Raw genomic sequence first — 17,834 nt, 5'->3', positions numbered from 1 at the left:
TGTGGTACTGGGGATTGATTCCAGAGTCTTCTTGTTCAGTTTCTGTTTTTGAGATAAGACTTCGCTATGTAGCCCAAACTGTCTCCAAACTTTTTTTTTTTTTTTTTGGTGATGTTGGGGTTTGAACTCCTTTGAGCTTTCAAGGAAGGCACTCTAGCACTTGAGCTGCGCCTGCAGCCCTTTTTGTGGTGGTTGTTTTGGACACAGGGTCTCGCTTTTTGCCCAGGCCAGCCTGGACCTCAATCCTCCTATTTTAAGTTTCCCATCATAATTGCTGGAATGACAGATGCACACCACTGTGCCCAGCTATTAGTTGAGATGGATCTTGAAAACTTTTTGCCCAGGCTGACCTCAAACATATCCTCCCAATCTCAGCCTCCCAGGTAGCTAAGATTACAGGTGTAAACCACCAGTGCCCAACTGGGCATTGAACTTTTGATCCTCCTACCTCAGCCTCCTGAGTGCTGAGATTACAGGCACTCTCCCCATGCTTGGCTTCTAGAGCTTTATAAAATTTTTAATCAGGTTCAAGCTATTCACCCTACTATTCTGTAGAAAGTAGAATTGATCCCTCCTTTCTAAGTATGTTTGATACCTGTTACCTGACCTCCCTGTATTGTCCTCCCTCCTTCCCTTTCGTCTCTATTGACCACTATTTGACTTCTGTCCAATATGAAATCAACCTTTTTAGCTTCCACATTGGGTGGGATCATGCAGTGTTTGTCTTTCAGTGCCTGGCTTTTCCAACAAACATATTTCTATTTTTTCTTCAGCTTAAGACAAACTCCAGGGGAACTACTAACAATAGTAGCTGACCGGTTCTCAGAGACCCAGGCCACTTTGCTCTCACCTCAGAAAACCTGTCATTCCTAGCCATTGCTTCTCCCAGGGGCTCCCCCCCTCACCCTGCCCCATTTCCTCAGCTGATTTCCCAGCATGTTTTTCCTCAGGACAGATAAGCCCAGGGTGGAGAAGAGTAGAACCTAATTCTGGTGACTGGCTGAGTGTGGCCGTCCTCCATGCTTTCTCCCTCCACAGGACCTTTGGTCTGTGGCTGGAGAGAATCAGCAAGATCAGACTATTCTGTGCCATGAACAGAGACAGCTTCTTTTCAAAGAGCCCCAGGGAAGATACTCAGAAATCACAGGAGAAATGCAAGGTGAGGCGATCTGGAGGGGGCAGAGAAGTGGCCAGGGAACAGTGTGAGGTGACTAAGCTTCTCAGAAAGTGAGAACAGAGGAGGTGGGGACAAGGAGCTAGGGATCTTCCCACACAAACTTTGTCCTTCCCCAGCATCCCTGGAAACAACAAGTTGGTGACCTTGTACTACACTCAGTGACTTGGTCCATTGTGGATGGTGGGAGGAGAGCAAGCCAGTGGCATTAAGCACCTAGTATGTGCCACAGGTGGTCACCTATGTCCTCTTGGTCATCACGTCACTCAGGAGGAATTATCTGCATTTCCTACATCCACCCAGCAGAGGCCCTGCAGCAGAGGAAGCAATGTGGACTGAACGGCACATGAGTGGCTACCAGAATTGTCTTTGCATTGTTTTCTAGGCCTTCGAGGATATTTCCAAATACTTCTCTAAGAAGGCGTGGAAAAACCTGAGCTATTCGGAGAAAATCACTTACGTGTATACAAAAAGAAACTACGTCACCATGTCTAACCTAGGTAACAGCAAGTTCTGGGTACCAACCAGCCTGGCAATGTGTGCACACCCCTCAGTCCGTTTCCAAGCTAATCTTAGGCTGTAGCAAGTGCCCTTCGCCCCACACTTTGCTTTTGTGCAGGGAGAAATGCCAAGGCGATTTCTGAGCATCTTGCTCTTTTATATCCTGTGCAGGGCTGAGAGTAGGGACTGGCCACCAAGGTGCTCGGACCTGTGGCGTGCACATTTCTCTCCTGCTGGCCTTTGATGAGTCTTACTGTCTTCAAGGCACCCTGGTACCCACCCTTCATTCCTCCTCTCACATTGTCTCTCTTAACAAGCATTTTGCTTCTTTCTAGGTCTCAAACCCACTCTCCCATCTTTCATGCACTCCAATGGACAAACCGTGGAATCCCAGAACAATGAACATGAAGAAGGTAAGAGTTGGGGTGCATGGACAAGAAGGGGCTACAAAGGGTCTCATGGAACCCAACTGATGCTTGGAAAAGGTTCACAGGCCTCCCTCCTCACTCAGGTTCAGGCTGAGTGAAAAAGAGTTGATGCAAAGGTTAAGTAGCCATTCATATAAGAATTTAAAATACGAAAGACAAGACTGTAGCCAGATGCCAGTGGCTCACGCCTGTAATCCTAGCTACTTGAAAGGATCTCCGCTCAAGGCCAGCCCGGGCAAATAGCTCTCAAGACCCCCATCTCAAAACAACCAGAGCAAAGCAGACTAGAGGTATGACTCAAGGGTTAGGGTACTTGCAAGCATGAAGCCCTGAGTTCAAACCTCAGTCCCACTAGAGAAAGGGAGAGGGACAGAGAAAGAGAGGGGGGTGCTGTATACTTTTATGTTTAATAAATACATGTAAGAAAACCTGAGTGGGAATAAAACCTGTCAAATTCAGAAGGGCTAAAGTAGGTGAAGAGGTAGGGCAGGGATTAGTGAGGGCTGCACAGATGGCTTCTGTCTCTTGTTTGCAAGTGTGTGGGTTTTTTTGGGTTTTTTTCTAAGGCACTAGAAATTGAGTCACTCTGCCAGCCCTTCATTTTTATTTTATTTTTGAGAGTGGTACTGGAGTTTGAATTCCAGGCCTCATGCTTGCTAGGCAAACGCTCTACTACTTGAGCTAGGCACTCAGCCCTTTTTGCTTTTGTTTTTCAGATAGGATCTCATGCTTTTTGCCTGGGCCAGCCTCAGACTGAGATTCTCCTACTTATGACTCCCAGAGAGCTGGGTTTACAAGCATGAGCCACAGACATCCAGCTAGATCTAATTTCTTTATTCAAAATATGAAAAAACAGGCTGGACATGGGTGCACACATCTGAAATCCTAACTACTTGGGAGGCTGAGATTGAGAGGACAGAAGTTCGAGGCCAGCCCAGGCAAATAGTTTGTAGATGGTGCATGCCTGTCATCCCAGGTATGCAAGAGACTAAAATTGGGAGCATCACAGTTCCAAGTCAACCTTGGGCCAAAAAAAAGTTCATGAGACCCCCATCTCAATGACAACAACAAAAAAACTGGGTGTGGTGGCATGCATCTGTCATCCCAGCTATGGTGGAAGCATAAAATAGAAGGGCAGAGGCCCAGAGGCTGGCCTGGGCCAAAAACAAGACCCTATCTCCAAAATAACCAAAGCAAAAGGGACTAGAGGCATGACTCAAGCAGTAGAGCCTGGCAAGCTTGAAGCCCTGATTTCAAATCCCAGTACCACCAAAAAATTAGATCTGAAGCAGTTATGGGATAATGTCGAGATCCCTCTGAACTAAATATTTCCTATTGGTTTTCATGCGTTTGAAATATTTCTTTTTTTTAAAGGACAGATACATTTGGGATTTTTTGGTGGTACTGGGATTTGAACTCAGGGCATCATGCTTCCTAGGTTGGCATTCCACTATTTGAGCCATTCTACTCCAGCAGCCAGGAAAATTTTAATTAAAGGATAAACTCACCAAAAAGTTTAAAGTCAATTTCTTAATAGTGCATAAGAATGGATTAACACATGATGTAATGAAGATAGGTATTTCCCTGTATTTTGCCAAAACCAAATAGTCTTCCCATCTCCAGTCAAACCTGATTCTATATGCTTAGCCTAGAAGAAAGTTGTTTGTTGAGAGAGGGTCTTACTATGTTGCTCAGGCTGGCCTTGAACTGGGCTCAAATGTTCCTCCTGCTTCAGCTTTGTAAGTAGCTGGAACTATAGGCATGCCCCACTGTGCCTGAAAGAAAAGAGTTTGAGACAGTTATCCCACCCTACACACACACACCAGGCTTTCCCACTTGTCGCTGAACAGAGGGTGATAAAAGGGACAGATTCGTGTGTAATTGAGTGACATGTAATCATCATAAACGGGACAGGTTATGTTTACTGGCTCTTCTGCTCTGATAGCACAGTTGTAAGGAGATACGGTCAGAATGTCCAAACTGTCTACAGTAGACTGTAACTCACAACTAAACAGGCCAAGTTCCATGAGCTCCCACAAGCACTCTAGGAGGTCTGAAAATCCAGGGCCTCAGTGTTTGAAAAGTGAAAGAAGAGTCTTCATGCTGGAAAGATTCCACCCTTGTTCACATATTTTACAGATTAATGGAGGGATAATTGACATACCATAAGATTCACTCATTTTAATTGAACAGTGATTTTCTTTTCTTTTTTTTTTTTGCGGTACTGGGGTTCAAACTCAGGGTTTTCTGCTTGCTAGGCAAGTGCTCTGCCACTTTAGCCACACCTCCTGGGTATGATTTTTAATTGTCACACATCTTTAAGTGCATAAAGTTAAAAAATCTCAACCAATCAACTTAATTCTTTGGAGAAGATAGACGTGTAATGGAACATAATGAAACAGTGATGAGATTAGTCTGTATTTTATAAACCATCAAAAGGAAACTTCTGAATAGATGCTGCAAATAAATGCCAAGCCATTACTAAAGATAATTTAGAAGCTAACTTTAGCCAGGAGCAGTGGTGCTCACTGAAGTGACAGCTACGCAGGAGGCAGAGATACAAGGATTGAGGTTTGAGGCCAGCCTAGGCAAAAGTTAGCAAGACCCTATCTCAAAAACAAGCTGATGGAGTGGCTCAAGTGATAGAGCACCTGCCTAGCAAACACGAGGCCCTGAGTTCAAACCCCAGTACCAAAATAAATGAAGTCAACCTCAAACTGCTCCTTTACGAAAAGTGGATTGAAACCCTCAGCTCCAGCAATCCCTAATGCTGCAGGAGTCTGGAATTTGGAATTTTTACCAAAAAGGAAGTATTCTAACTTGCCACCCTCTTTTAGTTGAACATCCTGAAGGGGCTTCTGATGTGAGACAGAGAGAACATCCGAAGGTGAGTACCTACCAAATCTAAAGGACCAGAGTACCTCTGTCCCTCGTGGATGACAAAATTGCTAAGAGTGGGAGAATATCCAGCCCTCCCCACTCTTCCTTTTCCTCGCCTCTTTGTTTCCCTTTTTTTTTTTTTCTGCAGTGCTGGGGATATGCCTACACAGACAATGCCTCATTTATCATCAATATCTTAATACTATTTAACAACGGTGATAGCTAATATTTCTTTTTTTATACCAATGCTAAATATTATCTTAAGCAATTCACATGGATTAATTTATTTAATCCTTAAGAAAGCCTAGCCAGGCATGGTGGCACACACCTGTAATCCCAGAACTCAAGAAGTTGAGGCAGGGGGATTAGGAGTTTGAGACCAGCCTGGTCTGCTGCTTCTGTTCCATTCAGATGCCCACTCTCAAAACAGGAAGCACCAGCCAGCCTCTGACTGTTGGCCCCCCCATACTTCAAGCTCCTTAAGGGCCCATCTACCCCTGGAGCAACTCTGTAGCCCCAGTCTCAGTTCAGGAGGAACCTTCAGAGTAGCCTGAATGTTTATTAAATGGATGATTCCACTCAATCGCATTTCCATAGAGAGTTTTAAGGGACCTAAGAGTTAGATTGCCAGTGAGGAGACAATTGAGGATGGAATACAAAGAAAAGTCATGAGAGAAAATATTGATTTTTATTACTACAGTGTTTCAGCAGGGTATGGTGCATGCCTGTAATCCCAGCACTCCATAGGCTGAGGCAGGAGGATCTCAAGTTTAAGAGACCAGCCTGGGCTACATAGAGAGACCCTGTCTCAATAAATAAATAAATAAATAATGTAGAGAGACTCTGTCTCAATAAATAAATAATAAAGTAAACAAAGTGTTTACAAGTTCAAAAAGTACTTTCCTTTAGCTTGTTTGAATATGTATTTTCTATCTCACAAAGGAGGAAGCTGAGTGACAGGTAGCTTAGAACTGATGGAAGCAGAACTGGTACAGGTACCATCTTGCCTAACTCCACATGCAGTGTCCTCACCAGGGTGAGGTGGTATGCGACACCTAGCACCACTTTCTTTGCTGCATAAATCAATTTCTGTGACTCATGCCTTTCCTCTCCCTTCCCTATAGTCACCTCCCCCAACCTTTCCAGCCACCTTATCTCACCTCTATTTTTTAATTTACCCTCCCCAGAGCTGTCTGTGAGCTTATATGTGGTCCCTATATTTTATAGATGCCCTTCCTTTCACAGATGTGAACTTCCAGAATGGTTTTCTGCCCCAAATATTCTGTGTACCACACTCAAAATTACATGGAGACTTTTTCCATTTGCAAGAATGTCAGTCTGAACTTAAAAAAAAAAGTCAGTGTGGACAGAGCATGAAGACAAGTATTCTAGTCCTGGAAACACCATTCATTTAGGCCACTCCTTTCCTTTCTAACTTCCCAGGTTCCTCATAATTTAGGTTCAGATAATGTAATTATCTTCCAGATGTGATGAGAATATTAATTAAGGTAATGTATATAGAGACACTTTTGTAAGCTCTAAAGCACTACCGAAGTGCCACTGCTACTTACACTGTTTCTATGTGTCTTTCACATTAAAAAGATGCCCAAGAAGCCAGCAAGGAAAGATAAAAATCCGAAGGTACTGCTAGGAAAACTTGATCCTGAACAGGTTCAGAGACACATGTACCCCTTGGGAAAACCGAGCACCTCTGGAACGTGCAACGAGAAGCCTTCAGGTGAGAGGAAACGGGAGCAACCCCTCTGGCTTCCCTGGGGGCATGGTCTGGGTGTGAGGCACAGACCCTGGACAGGCCCAGGTCCAAGCTGGGCTGAGGAGCTCACCCGGCGCCAGCTGAGATGTTGCAATATGACTTCTGAATCACAGATAAATTCTCTGAGCTCTAGATTCTTAGTCTATAAAATGGAATTAAAGCATAAACTGGTTGGAAGCATTGCACTAAATCTCACAACACGTAAATTGCTCCATGCCTGATATACACAAATACATGCTGAATGAAACAAGGTATAAGGGAATGTTTTAGAGAGGGAAGAGGTAGGGAAACTAAACCTGACAATGGGAGGGGCCAGAAACTAAAACTTCAATGTCATTTTTTTTCAGCAGTATTGGGGATTGAACCCAGGGCCTTGTACATGCTTAGGCAAACACTTAACAACTGAGCTACAGCCCCAGCCCCAGAAGCTAAAACTTGAGCTGGCATTTGGTCTGTATTCTTGTGGGTCTGATGTCTTGGCCTCTCTGAGCCAGGTGTGAAAATCAGAGCAGTAGAAGGCCCGTGAACACTTGGGAGGGACGAGGCATCTCCTCTTCTAGAAAAACCCTCATTTACCAATTCTTCCACACCTCAGGATCCCGGAAGAGGAAGGCAAACATCTGGAGTCACCGGCTGCGGGAAAGGAAGAATCTCGTGGTATATGAAGAGATCAGTGACCCAGAAGAAGAAGAAGAAGAAGAAGAAGAAGAAAAGGAAGACAAAAAAGAAGAAGAAAGAGAAGAAGAAGAAGGAAAAGAAGAAGAAGAAGGAAAAGAAGAAGAAGGAAAAGAAGAAGAAGGAAAAGAAGAAGAAGGAAAAGAAGAAGAAGGAAAAGAAGAAGAAGAAGGAGAAGGAGAAGAAGCAGGAAAAGAAGAAGAAGCAGGAAAAGAAGAAGAAGAAGGACAAGAAGAAGAAGAAGAAGGAGGAAAAGAAGAAGAAGAAGAAGAAGGAAAAGAAGAAAAAGAAGGCTGAATCTGTAAGTGACTCTTGACACATTCACACCCCTGCAAACATGTTCTAGTATGATATCGAGATCCCATCTGGTCACTGGCTCCCCCAAATCATTCACTTCTACTCTCTTGGAGTGCAGCATTGAGGCTAAATGAGATTTCTCAGGGATCTTCCCTAACCAGAATACTGTGGGCTCCTGATCCCCAGGTCAGCCTTTTTTTTCTCCTTTCTCTCCTTTTATTTTATCATTTTTACATTTACTTACATGTGTACACATCCAGGTCAGCCTTAATATGCAGGCCACACTTCCTCTGGACTACAAATTCATAGGCCAGGTGAGGGAGGGACTGTGGTCTGAGCAGAGTGTTCACTTGGAGGAGCAGATGTTCTGAGGTTAGGCAGAACAGAAGTGTACAGACTTTGCAGTGCAGGAGGAAGAGTTGCGACTGAGTTAGCAGAAATCAAGAACTCACTGCCATTTCTTTTCCTTCTCTCTCCTTCCCCAGAGAGGTGACATGCCTGTGATGAGAAGCAGAACCTGGTCACCTCTTACAATCACAGGTACAGTTGTGAACTTCTGTCCATTAGGTATAAAGCAAGTGAAAGGAAGAATTCTCAACAATGAAAAGTTAAAAAATAACTGTTCTTACTGTGTGCCAAACATTTTGTTAGCGTTCTTACTGTGTAACAAGCACTTTGTTACCACTGTTCTTTCTTACTTTAAGACAAGCACTTCATTAGCAGTGTTCCTACTGTGTGACAAGTACTCTGTTAGCAGTGTTCCTACTGTGTAACAAGCACTCTGTCAGATATCAATGTGTCATGTATCTATGCACTTCCCTTAGGAAACAAAAGTATTGCAGTCTTCGGCTGCATAGAGCATCACTCCTCCTTCCTCTCTCCAGATGAAGGCAGTTCTGGGTGTTTAATTCCAGACTTTTTTCTCTGCATTTACTCACATGAGGTAGCACTATAAGCATCTGTCACCTGCCTTGCCCCACTACAAAGGTGTTTGGACAGGTCCAGTCCCTCTGATTCTGTTTCCTGTTGGGTATATTCACTTTACTGCACTGACAATAAACATTTGTAAACATTTCTCCGTTATTGGCTCCTCTCATTCTTGTGCCCACAGCTCTGTGCACATGTGTGAATGGTTTCTTTAGAACAGTTACTTAGAATTGCTGCATCAGAGGACTCATTCATTCAACTAACACCTAATAATCTAGCACTGTGTGCCGTGTGCTGTCCTAGGTGCCGAAGAGACATGGTGTAGGGCAAGGTGAACAAATATCCCTGTCCACATGGAGGATGCTTTCAGTTTGTATGTTACTAGACACTGTAAAACCTAGTCCTGGGGGGGATTCTCCAACAGATGGTTGGACCCCCTTGACCTTTGCTCTCTGAATGATCTTCAGGTTGAGGGGCTGAGACAATCTCTCTGGAAGAATGTGGGAGGAGACAGATAAAACCATCAGCTAGGGAATGAGGAGGAATCAGGGAGGAACATCCACTGGGGGCTATGTGGTGGGCAGGAATAGAAGAATCCTAGAAGATTTGAGTCTCAATAGAAGAATTGAGACTTAGTCTCAATGTAGGAGAGCGATCATTGGAAAAGGCCACTGGACAAAGGCACGAGACAGCCCATCAGGGGTCCCACAACCAAGGGCTTGGTGACTGGGCTGGGGATGAAGACTTGGAAATAGGATAGTCCTCTCCAGTATACCATTGCAGGGTGCAAAGATGATGGAGCAGTCAGCTCTGGGGAAGGGATGAGGGGAGCCTATTTTGGAAGGCACCGTCGCGTGTCAGGGGACATTAAAGCCACCAATAGTGGGCTGAAATATAGCTCAGTGGCAGAGCATATGCTTGGCATGCTTGAAGCCCTAGGTTCAGTCCCCAGAACTTCAAAAAAAAAAAAAAGCTACCAGGCACATGAAACACCGGCCCAAGATGGAGGCAGGACTGGAGCTATTTAGACCTTGCAACCCTGGCTCCCACCCGGCCTTCGAAGATGAACGCTATCATCTCTCATCTTACTGTAGATGAGAGATGGACACCCAGACAGATGTTAGGCATCTTGCCAGAGCTCCTACAGCTGATGTGCAGGTGGGCCTGGGTTCAGGACTCACTGTGACTTCAGGTATGTTAAAGGACAACAGGTGTACATGGTGGGAGAGAGAGAATTAAACATGCCCCAGGTTCTGCTCCAAATCTCAGCGTAGAGGACATGGGATCATTTTCCCAAGATGGATGCCCCTCAAAAAGGGCAGTGCGTGAAGGGAGAAGAAACAGGGGTCCTGGTGGCAATGGGGCAGAGGAAGACAGAGATGTAAAGGGTGAGCAGGAGAGAGGTGGACAGAGAAGGAAGGGAGGGCCAGAGACAAGTGTGGGCCACCAAAGAAAGAGGGTGCCAAGAAGGGGGTGTAAGAGGTCAGCTGAGTTCAAGGGCAGGCATTCCCCGGAACTATAAGCATGTCCTACCTTGCTGGCACTGCAGGGAGAGGTAGGTGCCACCTGAGTGGGAGTGGACATGGCCCTACCTGGGTCTCAGAGGAATCAAGTCTATGCTACCCCAACACAGTTTTGGTGGGGATTTTTGTTTTGTTTTGTTTTTTTGTTTTGATGGTACTGGGGTTGGAATTCACGGCTTTGTGCTTGCAAATCAGGCAAGCTATACTGCCTGAGCCACACCTCCAGTCCATTTTGTTCTGGTTATTCTGGAGATAGGGTCTCTACTATTTGCCAGGGCTGGCCTTGAACTGTGATTCTCTCAATCTCAGCCTCCCAAGTAACTGGGGCCTGAACTCAGGGCCTCACACTTGCTAGGCAGACGCTCTACCCCAGCCCTGTTTTGTGTTGGGTATTTTCGAGATAGGGTCTCAAGAGCTATTTGCCTGGGGCTGGCTTCGAACCACAGTACACGCATGAGCCCGGTCCAAACTTAACTTTTTAAAAACCTTCCATCGAAAGACAAAAATCCAGTCAATCAATCAATACAAACTTCCAGTCTTAGTTTTGATTTTCATAATTTTTTTCTGTGGTGCCAGGTATTGAACCCAAGAATTCACACATGCTAGGCAAGCACTCTACAACTGAATTACACCCTCAACTCTTTTAATTTGATTTAACTTAATTTTTTAGGAAGACCCCCATCTCAATAAGCCGGGCATGGTAGCACGTGCCTGTCATTCCAGCTAAGCAAGAGGCCATAGGTAGGAGAATTAAGGTCCAGGCCAGCCCAGGGGAAATCCAAAGACCCTATTCCAAAAATAGCTATAAAAGCAAAAAGGGCTGGGGGCGTGGCTCATGGTAGAGCACCTACCTAGTAAGCACAATACTGTGAGTTCAAACCTTACTACCACCACCACCAAAAAAAACCTTTTAATTAATATAAGGTTTAATCAAGTCTTCTATTAGCTAGGTTAAACTCAGTGAGTTTCATTTAGAGGGTGATAAGATAGTTCCAAAACTATTCTTTCACATGACATAAGATGTGTATTGAAGTTGGAGATCCTCCCCAGATGGTTTGCCTGCCTTTGAGATGATCTTTCCAGAATTTGGGCACTTTAGAAATTTAGGGGAAATTCTTCATCCCACACATGTGCAAATGGTAGCTCAAGGAGCATGACAGAAGTTGTACCCTGAAAAAGATGAGTGCTACCAATTGCAAAATCTTGGACAAAGTTGCTTTAATTTTATTTTTCTTAACCCATTCCTATTTTTATAATTATTGTTACAAATGGTATCACTAATATCAACAATTAAAATTTTCTAGAATATATTTTCTAGGCTGGGGCTGCAGCTCAGTGGTAGAGCCCTTGCCTGGCATGCACAAGGGCCTGGGTTGGATCTGCAACTTAAAAAAAAAAGCCTGGAGCCTGTGGTTCACACCTGTAATCCTTGACACTTGGGAGGCTGAGACTGGGAGGATCGAGGTTGGACGCCAGCCGGGGCACATAATTCATGATGCATTCAATTATTTCAATTCTGTTCTGTGATGTGCTGTGTTAGTTCATTCTGATTTATTAAAAACAGGAAATTCTAGCCAGGTGTGGTGGCACAGGTCTGTAATCCCAGCTACTCAGGAAAGAGGATCTTCAATTCAAGGCAAGATCCTCCCTCATAAACAAAAACAGAAGACCCGAGGACATGGGTCAAGTAGTAGAGTGATTGCCTAGTAAGTTCAAGGCCATGGGTTCAATTCCCAGTACAAACAAACAAACAACAAAAAAAAGAAAAAACCCAGGAAGTTCTGTTCAGGATCCACAGCCCTAATCAGCTGTACATGGGTGCAACCTACAGTTTGGAAGCCCTTCTCCAAGGTCCCAGTGTGCGTCTACTGAGCAATTCACCACTCCGAGTCCTGCAGAAAAGGATCAAGAAACCCTCATGACACCCTTTGAGCCAAGATTCCTCTGGGAGATAGTGACCTGAAGGCTTCTTGCTTCCCTAACCCAGGGCCTAGTTAGTAAGGGAATATGTTAGTAATAGTAAGCTGTCCTTTGCTATGACAAAACACCTGACATAAACCACTTGAAAGTTTTAAAAGGAGGAAAGCCAGGTGTGGTGGTTCATTCTTTTAATCCCAGTGCTCAGGAGGTGGAGGTAGGAGGATCTCCAGTACTAGGTCATCCTGGGCTACATAGTAAGTTCCAGGCCAGCCTGGGCTATATAACAACACCCAATCTCAAAAATAGGTAGATAGATAGATGATAGATAGATAGATAGATGATAGATGATAGATAGATAGATAGATAGATAGATAGATAGATAGATAGATAGATGATAGACAGATTAGATAGATAGAGGGCTGGGGGTAGGGGGGAGAAATGACCCAAACATTGTATGCACATATGAATAAACAAAAAAAGATTAGATAGATAGATAGATAGATAGCGTTTCAGAGGTTCCAGTCCATGGTCATGATCACTTGACCAGTCACTTTGGGCCTATGGTGAGGCACAACATCACATCAGGAGCACATCTTTGAGCAAAGCCTGCTCGTCTGATGGCAGCCAGGAAGCAAAGAGACACAGGGGGGGAGGAGCCAGGGACAAAATATACCTGTTACAGTTTGGATCTGAACTGTCCCTTGGAAGCTCATGTCTTGGTCCACAACTTGGGCCCTAGCTGGTTTGCAATATAGAGATGATTGGATCATAAGGACACTAAGTTCATCAATACACTTACCCATTGATGAGTTTACAGCTGAATGGCTTATTAGGAGGCGGGACCTGGTTGGAGGAAGTAGGTCACTGGGCTGTGTCCTTAAAAGGTGTATTCTCTCTCTCTCTCTCTCTCTCATTCTTCTCTTCCTTCTCTCTTGTTCTCTCTTTCTTTGCTCTCTTTCTCTATTGCTCTCTGTCTTGCCCTCTCCCACGTTCTCTCTCTCTCTCTCTCACGCTCTTGCTCTCTCATTCTCTCTCACTTTCTCTTATTCTCTCTCTCCTTCTTGCTCTCTTGCTTTCTCTCTTCCTCTCTCAGCTTTGTCTTGCTCTCTCTCCCGCTCTCTCTCTCTTGCTCTTCTTCTTTTTTTTTTTAAATATGGAACACTTCACGAATTTGCGTGTCATCCTTGCACAGGGGCCATGGTAATCTTCTCTGTGTCATTCCAATTTTAGTATATGTGCTGCCAAAGCGAGCACTTGCTCTTTCTCTTGATCTCTCCCCCTCTTTCTCAGCTCTTTGACTTGCTCTCTCACTCTATCTCTTGCACTCGCTCTCTCTTTCACTCTCTCAATTTCTCTCTCTCTCTCTCTCTCTGTCTCTCTTATGGTCTCTCTCACACTCTCTCTCTTGCCCTCTCTCTATGTGCTCTCTCATCCTTTCTCTTGCTGTCTCTTGCCCTCTCTCTTGCTGCCTCTTGCTCTCTTACTCTGTTGCTCTTTCACTGTCTCTTTCTCTCTCTCTCTCACTAACTCTCTCTTAATCTCTCTTGCCCTCTCTTTCTTGTTCTCTCTCTCACTCTCTTGCCCTATCTCTTGCTCTCTCACTCTCTTGCTTGCTCTCTATCTTGCTCTCGCTCTCTTGCTTTCTTTCTCTCTTGTTCCCCCTCTCTCTTGCTCACCGTCTCTTGCCCTCTCTTGCCCCCCATATATACATATATATATACATATATATATATACGTATACATATATATGTATACATAGCTCTTTTTTATTATGTTAAGGGTACATTGTGGCACTTACAAAAGTTCTTAAGATATATCAAATAAGCCATACACTCTCTCTCTTGTTTTCTCTCTCTCTTGCTCTCTAACTCTATCTCTCTTGCACTCTCTCTTTTATTGTATTGAGGGTACATTTTGACATTTATAAAAGTTCTTATTTCTTACATTATATCAAATGTCTCTTGCTCTTTCTCTCTCTCTTGCTGTCTCTCATTCTCTCTCTTTTGCTCTCTTACTTTCTCTCTTGCTCTCTCCCTTGCTATTTCTTTCACTCTCTCTTCCTCTTTCTTGCCCGTTCTCACTCTCTCTCTCCTCTCCTCTCTCCTCTCCTTTTTCTCTCCTGGGTTATAACTGGCAATAGGCTTACATATCAAAGAAGCAAGGATTAACAAATAGAAGTTTTCTCAAGGATATTTAATAAGAAAAGTGAAGTGAGCTAGATCTCATCCCCTTTTAGGAACAGGGAAAATTCAACTTTATGTTTATTTAGTGTCACAATTTCCCCCTTTTGTTACTCTTTTATAAATAAAACACTACAATTTTCTAGTTATGCCTGTTGTTGTTTTGTGTTTCTCTGAGTCATTTGCAGCTGCTTAAATATCCAAGTCCACAGTAAGATGTGATGCAAAACAATGATCTGAGTTAATTTTAAAATTCAGTATAGACTAGTCACCATTTATCCGTTGGGAGATACAAGACCCCCAGTGCCTGAGACCTCTGGTAGTACCAAACCCCATTCAGTCACACCCCACCCCCCGCAGAATGTGCCAGGCATCGGTTCCAAGATCCCTGTGGATACCAAAATCCATGGATGCCCAAGTCCCTTATTATATGGTGGAGTACTTGCACAGAACCTACCTAGCTGGGCTCTGGTGGCTCACGCCTGTAATCCTAGCTGCTCAGGGGGCAGAGATCAGAAGGATCATGGTTCGAAGCCAGCCCGGGCAAATAGTTTGAGAGACCCTATCTCAAAAAAACCCTCCACCAAAAAGGGCTGGCAGAGTGACCCAAGGTGTAGGCCCTGAGTTCAAGACCCAGTACCACAAAAAAAAATAATAATCTCTAGATGACTTGTAATACCTGATACAATGGAAATGCTGTGAAATAGTTCTTGTACTGTACAGTTTAGGGAATAATGATGAAGAGAAAGTCCTTATATGTTCAGTACAGGCACACAATTTTTTTATTTTTTGAGACAGAGGCTTGCTTTGTAACCCAACTCAGCCTGGAACTTTCTCCGTAGCACTGGCTGACCTCAACCTGTGGCCCTCCTGTTTCCACCTTCCCAGTGATGACAGGAACAAGTTTTTAAAGAGTAGGGGTTTTTTTTGGCAGTACTAGGGATTGTACTGAGAACCTTGTGTGTCTTAGGCAGGCGCTCTACCACTTTAACCAAAATGGCCCCAACCCATCTTTTTATGTATTTTTTAGGTTGGGTCTTGAGATTTTACTTGGGGACAAGCCTCAGACCATGGTCCTCCTGCCTATGGTCTCCCGCATAGCTGGGACCACAGACACGTGCCACCACACCCACCTTATTGATTGAGATGGGGGTCTTTCTAACTTTTTATGTTTTGGTGTGCTGGGGTTTGAACTCAGGGTTTCACACTTGCTAGTCAGGTACCCTACCACTTGAGCCAGATCTCCAGACCTTTTTGTTCTGTTTATTTTGGAGATGGGGTTCTTGCTTTTTGCCAGCCTGGACCATGACCCCACTACTTTAACCTTCCCATGGTGATGACAGGTGTGTGCCACCACACCCAGCTTTTTTCCATTGAGATGAAGTCTCACAACATTTTTTTGCCCGGCCTATCCTGGAACCATGAGCCTCCCTAGCTAAGCCTCCAGAGTAGCTTGGGATGACAGGTGCATATCACTGCAGCCAGCTATTGGTTGAGATAGGGTCTTGCAAACTTCCTGCCCAAGCTGGCCTCGTGGATCTTCCTCCTGATCTGCACCTCCCAAGTAGCTGATATTACAGGCGTGAGCCACCGTGCCCAGCTTAAAGAGTAGTTTTTATCCATGATTGGTTGCACCTAAAGATGCAAAACCTATAATGGGCTAACTGTAATGAAATGCTTTCACATCTTAACTAAGCACTTACTGTGCCAGATGGCTATAACTTTCAGTTTGAGGTAGGAAAACAAAACTAGAACAAATTTCTTTTTTCTCAATTTTGTGAACAGAAGATTCATTCTTACATCTTAGAGACCTAAATTGTACAAGTTTTTTCCTTCCCTAAAAACTTTCATCTTTTCACTAGAAGGAATTGCCAACATCATTACTTTTGTGTTTGGAGCCCTTATTAACTAAATCGGGAGTTACTTGAACAAAAACACTCCAACACCAATACAGTCAATCTGATAACTGAGAAGGCTACTTAGTGACTAATGGGTGGGTAGCGTATACTGGGTGGACATGCTCAACAATGAGATGATTTACAGCCTAGCAAGACGGAGCTGGACAGCATGAGATTTCATCACACTACTCAAAACAGTAGTGAAACATAACATTTATGAGTGGTTTATTTCTAGATTTTTCATTTAATATTTTCAAGACCATGATTAACCACAAAAGCGAAATCTCAGATAAGAGGGGACTACTGCAATACTCACACTGGTGGGAAAAACTCTGAAGTCCATCATACCATTGGTGAATGGTTAAAGCAGATACCTGCTTAGCAGTGTGAAAATACTTGCATCATATATTAAAGTTATTGTTGTGTTGTCTTTGTTGCTTATGCCTTTGACATAACTTTGGCAAAATTTGAGTCCAGCTCATCTGAGTCCTCTTTCTGACTAGGCCCCAACCAGTGGGTTTAGTCTTCAGTCCTATGTCTCTGCCAGTTTAGCCCAGTTTTGGCAAAAATCTTGTCAAGTCAGTTTGGTTAGAGTCACCTTACCCTGATGTCTCCTCTTCCTAATTTTCCATCCACCAACCCTCCCTCCACCCTGCTCCTTGGCTATAAATCCCCAGATGTCCTGTCGGAACAGAGTCAAGTCCAATACAGCAAGCCCCCATTACACTGGTCCCTATGCCTGTCTTAATAGACCCCCCTTGAGGGCTGGGGTGTAGCTCAGTGACTGAACACTTGCCTAACATGTGCAGTGCCCTAGGTTCCACCCCCAAAACCACCAAAAATAAAAAATAGCTCTCCTCCCCTAGCCACCTTTGAGCAAAGTCGTCTTTACCATCTTCAACAAAAATGAGCAATTTTTTTAACATTTCTTTGTGACTTAAACCTTCTGAGGCCTTAAATGCTGGAGACTCTCTTTATTCCACACTATTAAGAGTGTGGGAAAAAAATAAGAATTCCTTTTGTTTGAGTTATAATACATACATACATGGAAATATCATAATGAAACTCCTGTATAGCTATCTTATACAAACAAAATGTCTTTTTTCAAAAACAGAGAACAAAAAAAAAAGAAAAAGAAAAAACAGAACAGGAAGGTAAAACATATTCTGTCTGGGGGGTTGGTATCAGTGGGAGGGGGGAAGATACAAGGAAAGGGCATAGGAGGGTGACTGTGGTGGGAATATTATGTACTCATGTATGAAAATGGAAAAATGAGACCTGTTGAAACTACTCTAAGAACGAGGGGAGGATAAAGGAGAATGATGGAGGGGATGAATTCACCTATGATACATTGTAAGAACTTTTGTAAATGTCACAATGTACCCCCAGTGCATCAATAATAAAAAAGAAGATTAAAAAAATTTAAATAAAGTTCCTTTTGCCAGGCACCGGTGGCCCACACTTGTAATCCTAGCTACTTGAGAGGCTAAGATCAAGAGGACCACAGTTTGAGGACAGCTGGGGCAAATAGTTTGCAATACCCCATCTCCAAAACAAGCAGAGCAAAATGAACTGGAGGTGTGGCTTAAGCAGTGAAGTGCCTGCTTTGCAAGTGAGAAGCCCTGAGTTCAAACCAGAGCAGCGCCAAAAAAAGAGT

The 17,834-nt window shown here is 43.9% G+C and overlaps 1 protein-coding gene and 1 non-coding gene across 2 annotated transcripts; one reads left to right on the top strand and one right to left on the bottom strand.

Moving 5' to 3' along the window:
• Positions 1–1,090: 1,090 nt before the first annotated feature.
• Positions 1,091–7,477, top strand: LOC141419490 (protein SSXA1-like; the record flags this gene model as incomplete). The annotated part of the gene is made up of 4 exons (XM_074062277.1): positions 1,091–1,159; positions 1,560–1,674; positions 2,011–2,088; positions 7,353–7,477. Coding segments are annotated over exons 1-4 (387 nt in total), but the record flags the coding sequence as incomplete, so codon positions are not given.
• Positions 7,478–13,246: 5,769 nt separating this feature from the next.
• Positions 13,247–13,353, bottom strand: LOC141420023 (U6 spliceosomal RNA). Its single transcript, XR_012444730.1, has one exon. It is a non-coding gene; the product is annotated as a U6 spliceosomal RNA (small nuclear RNA).
• Positions 13,354–17,834: the final 4,481 nt, after the last annotated feature.

The sequence above is a fragment of the Castor canadensis genome, chromosome X (assembly GCF_047511655.1).
Source record: "Castor canadensis chromosome X, mCasCan1.hap1v2, whole genome shotgun sequence".
Classification (NCBI taxonomy): Eukaryota; Metazoa; Chordata; class Mammalia; order Rodentia; family Castoridae; genus Castor; species Castor canadensis.
The sequence above is the reverse complement of the archived record's forward strand: the minus strand, read 5'-3'. Positions and strand labels throughout refer to the sequence as shown.